General features: G+C 44.9%; 1 protein-coding gene across 1 annotated transcript in view; it reads right to left on the reverse strand.

Annotated features, from left to right (window-relative positions):
• Positions 1-9,633, reverse strand: part of LOC129814522 (piezo-type mechanosensitive ion channel component 2-like) — a 160,752-nt gene that overhangs the window by 108,937 nt on the left and 42,182 nt on the right. Inside the window, exon 3 of the mRNA XM_055867708.1 lies at positions 9,246-9,371. Within this exon, the coding sequence (XP_055723683.1) occupies positions 9,246-9,371 (126 nt within the window). The remainder of the gene's footprint in view (positions 1-9,245; positions 9,372-9,633) is intronic.

The following is a 9,633-nucleotide window of genomic DNA, read 5'->3' on the forward strand; positions in this document are numbered from 1 at the left end:
TCCCAGAAGCCGACCCAAGACAACAAGGGCAGATGGTCAGGCTCCGTAGACGTGCACATCGCCCACCGCTCCAGAGTATACTACTCGCCAATGTCCAGTCTCTTGACAGCAAGGTAGACGAAATTCGAGCAAGGTTGCCTTCCAGAGAGACATCAGAGATTGTAACATTCTCGTCAGTGATCGTCACAGCGTTTACATTCCCCCTCAAGCAGACACCAAGATGGCCCTCAAGGAACTTCACTGGACTCTATGTAAACTGGAAACCATATATCCTGAGGCTGCATTTATTGTAGCTGGGTATTTTAACAAAGCAAATTTGAGAACAAGGCTACCTAAATTCTATCAGCATATTGATTACACTACGCACAGGGGTAATACACTCAACCACTGCTACTCTAACTTCCACGATGCATACAAAGCCCTCCCCCGCCCACCCTTAGGCAAATCCGACCACGACGCCATCTTGCTCCTACCGTCTTATAGGCAGAAACTCAAACAGGGATGTACCAGTGACTAGAACCATTCAACGCTGGTCTGACCAATCGGAATCCACGCTTCAAGATTGTTTTGATCACGCGGACTGGGATGTTCCAGTCAGCCTCAGAGAATAACATCGATTTATACGCTGACTCGGTGAGTGAGTTTATAAGGAAGTGCATAGGAGATGTTGTACTCACTGTGACTATTAAAACCTACCCTACCAGAAACCGTGGATGGATGGCGGAATTCGCACAAAACTGAAAGCGCGAACCACCTCATCTAACCATGGAAAGAGGTCTGGGAACATGGCTGAATATAAACAGTATTGTTATTCCCTCCGCAAGGCAATCAAACAAGCGAAATGCCGGTACAGGGGCAAAGTGAAGTCGCAATTCAACGGCTCAGACACGAGACTTATGTGGCAGGGTCTACAGGAAATCACGGACTACAAAAAGAAAACCAGACACGTCACAGACAACAACGTCACGCTTCCAGACAAACTAAACACCTTCTTTGCCCGCTTTGAGGATAATACAGGGCCACCGTCACGGCCCGCTAACAAGAACTGCGCCCCCCCCCCCCCCCCCCCCCCCCTCCTTCTCAGTGGCTGATGTGAGTAAAACATTTAAACGTGTTAACTCTTGCAAGACTGCTGGCCCAGACGGAATCCCCAGCCGCGTCCTCAGAGCATGCGCAGACCAGCTGGCTGGTGTGTTTACGGACATATTCAATCAATCCTTATCCCAGTCTGTTGTCCCCACATGCTTCAAGATGGCTACCATTGTTCCTGTACCCAAGAAGGCAAAGGTAACTGAACTAAATGACTATCGCCCCGTAGCACTCACTTCTGTCATCATGAAGTGCTTTGAGAGACTAGTTAAGGATCATATCACCTCCACCCTACCTGACACCCTAGACCCACTTTAATTTGCATACCGCCCTAATAGGTCCACAAACGATGTAATCGCAATCACACTGCACACTGCCCTATCCCATCTGGACAAGAGGAATACCTATGTAAGAATGCTGTTCATTGACTACAGCTCAGCATTTAACACCATAGTACCCTTCAAGCTCATCATTAAACTCAAGGCCCTGGATCTCGACCCCGCCCTGTGCAACTGGGTCCTTGACTTTCTGATGGGCCGCCCCCAGGTGGTGAAGGTAGGAAACAACATCTCCACCTCGCTGAACCTAAACACTGGGGCCCCACAAGGGTGCGTGCTCATCCCCCTCCTGTACTCCCTGTTCACCCACGACTTCGTGGCCACGCACGCCTCCAACTCAATCATCAAGTTTGCAGACGACACAATAGTAGTGGGCTTGATTACCAACAAGGACGAGACGGCCTACAGGGAGGAGGTGAGGGCCCTCAGAGTATGGTGTCAGGAAAACAACCTCTCACTCAACGTCAACAAAACAAAGGAGATGATCGTGGACTTCAGGAAACAGCAGAGGGAGCACCCCCCCATCCACATCGAAGGGACCGCAGTGGAGAAAGTGGAAAGTTTTAAGTTCCTAGGCGTACACATCAACAACAAACTGAAATGGTCCACCCACACAGACAGTGTAGTGAAGAAGGCGCAGCAGCGCCTCTTCAACCTCAGGAGGCTGAAGAAATGTGGCTTGTCACCCAAAACCCTGACTAACTTTTACAGATCCACAATCGAGAGCATCCTGTCGGGCTGTATCACAGCCTGGTACGGCAATTGCTCCTTCCTCAACCGCAAGGCTCTCCAGAGGGTGGTGCGGTCTGCACAACGCATCACCGGGGGCAAACTACCTGCCCTCCATGACACCTATAGCACCCGATGTCACAGGAAGGGCAAAAAGATAATCAATATCACTTGAATAATGTATTTATATCTTACATTACTCATCTCATATGTATATACTGTACTCTATACCATCTATTGCATCTTGCCTATGCCGCACGGCCATCGCTCATCCATGTATTTATATGTACATATTCTCATTCACCCCTTTTTAGATTTGTGTGTATTAGGTAGTTGTTGGGGAATTGTTAGATCACTTGTTAGATATTACTGCACTGTCGGAACTAGAAGCACAAGCATTTAGCTATTAACATCTGCTTACCATGTGTACGTGACCAATAAAATGTGATTTGATTTGATTTGAACACAGGCCTAGAAACATCCATCAATGTTGGTGGAAGCCGGGAAGGCAGCTCAGAACATATTTTTCTGGCGGAGGTGTTTAACGTTAACAGGAAGCTCGGCAGCAGTCGACACTAGAATAATACATTGCGTCTGGTTTGCTCTTGGCTTTTCAGACCGAGAGAACCGTCTTCAAACAGAAACCCTTCAAGTCACAACCTCGACATAACAAACCACAGTAATGTTAGGAATCTCCCGGTCCAAATATTTGTAACACCTAACTTCACCCAGCCCAAACTGAGGAGCATACAGGTGTATGGAGGGTGTGTGTGTGTCTGTGCGTGTTTATGTGTGTGTGTGTGTGTGGGGGGGAATTACATAAGTAACATCAGGAATGAAGGTGACATGTATGACACAGAATAATCTGCGGAGAGGCGAGTTACTGAAGAACCTGTCCCAGGTTTTATTATAACCGCCTCAAAATATAAAAAGCCATAAGTGTTCACTGAGCCAATAACTAATCATTATCACGGACTCAGGACACGGACTCATGTTATCCATATCGCTGACTCTATTATCAACTAACTTATCCATATCGCTGACTCTATTGTGGACTCTACTCTTTCATGTGGTCCCGTGTGGCTCAGTTGGTAGAGCATGGCGCTTGCAACGCCAGGGTTGTGGGTTCATTCCCCACGGGGGGACCAGGATGAGTATGTATGAACTTTCCAATTTGTAAGTTGCTCTGGATAAGAGCGTCTGCTAAATGACTTAAATGTATTGTCAACTAACTTATCCATATCACTGACTCTATTGTTGACTAACTTATCGCTGACTCTATTGTCAACTAACTTATCCATATCGCTGACCCTACTATCAACCGACTTATCCATATCACTGACCCTACTATCAACTAACTTATCCATATCACTGACTCTATTATCAACTAACTTATCCATATCGCTGACTCTATTATCAACTAACTTATCCATATCACTGACTCTATTGTCAACTAACTTATCCATATCGCTGACTCTATTATCAACTAACTTATCCATATCGCTGACTCTATTGTCAACTAACTTATCCATATCGCTGACTCTATTATCAACTAACTTATCCATATCACTGACTCTATTGTCAACTAACTTATCCATATCACTGACTCTATTATCAACTAACTTATCCATATCGCTGACTCTATTATCAACTAACTTATCCATATCACTGACTCTATTATCAACTAACTTATCCATATCACTGACTCTATTATCAACTAACTTATCCATATCGCTGACTCTATTGTCAACTAACTTATCCATATCGCTGACTCTATTGTCAACTAACTTATCCATATCGCTGACTCTATTATCAACTAACTTATCCATATCGCTGACTCTATTGTCAACTAACTTATCCATATCGCTGACTCTATTATCAACTAACTTATCCATATCACTGACTCTATTGTCAACTAACTTATCCATATCACTGACTCTATTATCAACTAACTTATCCATATCGCTGACTCTATTATCAACTAACTTATCCATATCACTGACTCTATTATCAACTAACTTATCCATATCACTGACTCTATTATCAACTAACTTATCCATATCGCTGACCCTATTATCAACTAACTTATCCATATCGCTGACCCTACTATCAACTAACTTATCCATATCGCTGACTCTATTGTCAACTAACTTATCCATATCACTGACTCTTTCATTAACTAACTTATCCATAATTTAGTTAAATAACTTATCTTGACCCTGTCAGACTACTTTACCCTGTCAGACTACTGGCTTTACCCTGTCAGACTACTGGCTTTACCCTGTTAGACTACTTTACCCTTCTTGACACAACGCACATCCAAACCGGAAGCCAGCCGCACCAATGTGTCGGAGGAAACACCGTACACCTAGCGACCTGGTCAGCGTGCACTGTGCCCGGCTCGCCACAGGAGTCGCTAGTGCGCGATGGGACAAGGATATCCCTGCCGGCCAAACCCTCCCCTAACCCGGACGACGCTGGGCCAATTGTGAGTCGCCCCATGGGCCTCCCGGTCGCGGCCCGGCTGCGGCAGAGCTTGGGCTCGAACCCAGAATCTCTGGTGGCACACTGCGATGCAGTGCCTTAGACCCCTGCGCCACCCGGGAGGCTGCCTGGCAGACTACTTTACCCTGTCAGACTGCTTTACCCTGTCAGACTACTTTACCCTGTCAGGCAACTTTACCCTGTCAGACTACTGCTGTAGATTTGACAGTTTCATTGCATTCTTCTCTCTCCCTTGATCCTGATAGTCTAGTGCTGCATGATTTTCCACTGACCACATTTAAACGCTGTCACATTTACAGTGTGACTATAATATCATGATAAATAATATTACGTATTAATAATATATAATGACTTTCTATCTGCCCAGGGAGGGAGGTGTCAAATTTAGCAGGAGGGCCGTGGTGGTGGTGAATTTATATGTGGCTGGAGATGAGTGCTGTATTTAAACCTCAGCCCAAAGCAGTGAGGAGAGAGAGGAGAGAGGAGAGAGGAGAGAGGAGAGAGGAGAGAGAGAGAGAGAGAGAGAGAGAGAGAGAGAGAGAGAGAGAGAGAGAGAGAGAGAGAGAGAAGATCCAGAGCAGGAGGAACAGGAGGAGGAACAGGAGGAGAAGGAGGAGCAGGAGGAGGAACAGGAGGAGGAGGAGGAACAGGAGGATGAACAGGAGGAGGAACAGGAGGAAGAACAGGAGGAGGAACAGGAGGAGGAGGAGGAGGAGGAGGAGGAGGAGGAGGAGGAGGAGGAACAGGAGGAACAGGAGGATGAACAGGAGGAGGAGGAGGAGGAGGAGGAGGAACAGGAGGAGAAGGAGGAGCAGGAGGAGGAACAGGAGGAGGAGGAGGAACAGGAGGAGGAGGAACAGGAGGAGGAACAAGAGGAGGAACAGGAGGATGAACAGGAGGAGGAGGAGGAGGAGGAGGAGGAGGAACAGGAGGAGAAGGAGGAGCAGGAGGAGGAACAGGAGGAGGAGGAGGAACAGGAGGAGGAACATGAGGAAGAGGAGGAGGAACAAGAGGAGGAACAGGAGGAGGAACAGGAGGAAGAACAGGAGGAGGAACAGGAGGAGGAGGAGGAGGAGGAGGAACAAGAGGAGGAGCAGGAGGAGGAACAGGAGGAGGAACAGGAGGAAGAACAGGAGGAGGAGGAGGAGGAGGAGGAACAAGAGGAGGAGCAGGAGGACGAGGAGCAGGAGGAGGAACAAGAGGACGAGGAGCAGGAGGAGGAACAAGAGGAGGAGCAGGAGGAGGAACACGAGGAGGAGCAGGAGGAGGAGGAACAGGAGGAGGAACAGGAGGAGGAGGAGCAGGAGGAGGAACAGGAGGAGGAGCGAGACAAGCAGGCCTGCTCCTGTCTATTAATCTCCGTTCTCCCTGCTCTGCTCTGTAGCAGCTGTCTGTCACCATGTTAGCCTAGTGAGGTAGTCAGCCCATTCATACATGTCAGGTTCTGACCCTAATGGCTTATTTGGCTCTGGCCAATAAAGAAGCACAGGAAATGATGTACACTATCCTGAGATAAGATCAGAACTGTTTCAGAATGAGGGAGAGCTTCTTGTCCATATCCTCATGGTCTAGCCAAAAGGAAAGGGGTGTAGAGATGTTAGATCTGGTGAGATGACCTACTGTAAATAATGATATTTGTTTTGACAGTCATTAGTAATATACAGTACTAAGGAAATATCAACATCTTCACATATTATTTGGAAGAGTAGAGTCCTGTATCTGACCTGAGACCTGTAATTCAGAACCAGCTATGCAGTGACGCGTCATCCGTGATGTACAGAGGAAATACCAAAGTCTCCTACTTAATTATGTAATTATATAATTCCATCGTACAGTAAGTACAGTATTTTTTAACTTGATCTGACTTTAAATTTATCTCGGAAATCTGGAACTAAAATCTTGCGTAAATTCGGTTAGAATAAAACAGACATAAAAAACAGACAACATTCTGTTCAGATGTTATTGGTAATACAAAAGGAGAAGGAATGTGTGTCTTCCTGTATCTGAAGGCTATTCACGTGTTAAATAAAACCTCTAAACCATAGACATTTATGCTGCAACGCAGAGCAATAAAGAAATGCACAGTTTCATATAGGTATCTCTGTTTAACGTTACGGGTAATTATAAAAATAAAAAAACGTTTCTAATTGCCTTCCTCCCCTTCCTTCTTTTCCCTCCCTTCACACCCATTGATTTCCTTCCTTAATGCTAATGTTGGCGGTTGGTGGCAGCTGCTAGTAGCTACCAACGCATACTGCCTACTGTGCTGTACAGTGTTGCCCAAGGCGGTACGGTCGTTATAGCCATCTGAGGAAGGAAAATTGAAATGGAAAATGTATTTAGCTCCTGTTAAAACGTGAGAGGCCATTAGAACAAGGGGGGGGGGGAGGGGGAGGGGGGTCAGGGTTCTACCTTGTCTAGACACGGTGGAGTTTTACAACTGATAGGTAGTTTATTGAGTGTTCCAGAGGGCACTATTCACAGCACTATTCACAGCACTATTCACAACACTATTCACAACACTATTCACAACACTATTCACAGCACTATTCACAACACTATTCACAACACTATTCACAACACTATTCACAACACTATTCACAACACTATTCACAACACTATTCACAACACTATTCACAACACTATTCACAGCACTATTCACAACACTATTCACAGCACTATTCACAGCACTATTCACAACACTATTCACAGCACTATTCACAGCACTATTCACAGCACTATTCACAGCACTATTCACAACACTATTCACAACACTATTCACAACACTATTCACAGCACTATTCACAGCACTATTCACAACACTATTCACAACACTATTCACAACACTATTCACAACACTATTCACAACACTATTCACAACACTATTCACAGCACTATTCACAGCACTATTCACAGCACTATTCACAGCACTATTCACAGCACTATTCACAACACTATTCACAACACTATTCACAACACTATTCACAGCACTATTCACAGCACTATTCACAACACTATTCACAGCACTATTCACAGCACTATTCACAGCACTATTCACAGCACTATTCACAGCACTATTCACAACACTATTCACAGCACTATTCACAGCACTATTCACAGCACTATTCACAGCACTATTCACAGCACTATTCACAGCACTATTCACAGCACTATTCACAGCACTATTCACATCACTATTCACAGCACTATTCACAGCACTATTCACAACACTATTCACAGCACTATTCACAGCACTATTCACAGCACTATTCACAACACTATTCACAACACTATTCACAACACTATTCACAACACTATTCACAACACTATTCACAACACTATTCACAACACTATTCACAACACTATTCACAACACTATTCACAGCACTATTCACAGCACTATTCACAGCACTATTCACAACACTATTCACAGCACTATTCACAACACTATTCACAACACTATTCACAGCACTATTCACAACACTATTCACAACACTATTCACAACACTATTCACAACACTATTCACAGCACTATTCACAACACTATTCACAACACTATTCACAACACTATTCACAACACTATTCACAACTCTCAACACCTCTACAAAATGAATCCCTGACATTGTTTCCTGTTTCAGCCTGTAAAAGTCGCCCCCTTCCTTTATTTTCCCTAAACGATGTGAGTTTTACATGACTAAACATCTCTGCCTCATCATCTCAACAACAACAACAAAAAGATATTGAATATCCCTTTGAGCATTATTAATTTCTCTTTAGATGTGAAGCTGGTTGAGAGAATGCCAAGAGTGTGCAAAGCTGTCATCAAGGCAAAGGGTGGCTACTTTGAAGAATTTCAAATATTAAATATATTTTGATTTGTTTAACACTTTTCTGGTTACTACATGATTCCATATGTTTTATTTCATAGTGTTGATGTCTTCACTATTATTCTACAATGTGGAAAATAGTAAAAATAAAGAAAAACCCTTGAATGAGTAGGTGTGTCCAAAACTTTTGACTGGTACTGAACATGTAACGAATGAAACAGGAACATGATCTGTACTCACAGTTGAAGCGGGGGTCAACAGAGTTAGGGTTAAGTCAGGGTACAGACTCAGTAGTGGGGGTCAACAGAGTTAGGGTTAAGTCAGGGTACAGACTCAGTAGCAGGGGTCAACAGAGTTAGGGTTAAGTCAGGGTACAGACTCAGTAGCGGGGGTCAACAGAGTTAGGGTTAAGTCAGGGTACAGACTCAGTAGTGGGGGTCAACAGAGTTAGGGTTAAGTCAGGGTACAGACTCAGTAGCAGGGGTCAACATAGTTAGGGTTAAGTCAGGGTACAGACTCAGTAGCGGGGGTCAACAGAGTTAGGGTTAAGTCAGGGTACAGACTCAGTAGTGGGGGTAAACAGAGTTAGAGTTAAGTCAGGGTACAGACTCAGTAGCGGGGGTCAACAGAGTTAGGGTTAAGTCAGGGTACAGACTCAGTAGCGGGGGTAAACAGAGTTAGGGTTAAGTCAGGGTACAGACTCAGTAGTGGGGGTCAACAGAGTTAGGGTTAAGTCAGGGTACAGACTCAGTACTCACAGTTGAAGGCGGGGTCTATGTTGTTCCCGGCCAGTAGACTGTTGACAGTGATCTGATAGATGATGTGGAAGAGCAGGAAGCTGAGACTGCTGAAGCACAGGGACATGAGCAGGCGCCCCGTGTGGCCTGGAGGACAAGTAACAACAAGGAACTTTAATTTCTTACATTTATTGGACAAGGATGATGCACAGCAAGGACCTCAGAACTGAACACTAAAGCACTTTCTCTCCCTTCCCTGCCAAACTCCCTCCAGCATATGCTTATTTCAACCCCATTGAAGGGAAGTCAATGAGTACACACATTTGGAAGAAGGGGGATGAAGTTAATTAGTCTTCATTGGGAAATGAAAGAATGTATTCACTAGTGGAACACAGACACAGAGAGACAG

This window comes from Salvelinus fontinalis, chromosome 17, assembly GCF_029448725.1.
Source record: "Salvelinus fontinalis isolate EN_2023a chromosome 17, ASM2944872v1, whole genome shotgun sequence".
Taxonomy (NCBI): domain Eukaryota; kingdom Metazoa; phylum Chordata; class Actinopteri; order Salmoniformes; family Salmonidae; genus Salvelinus; species Salvelinus fontinalis.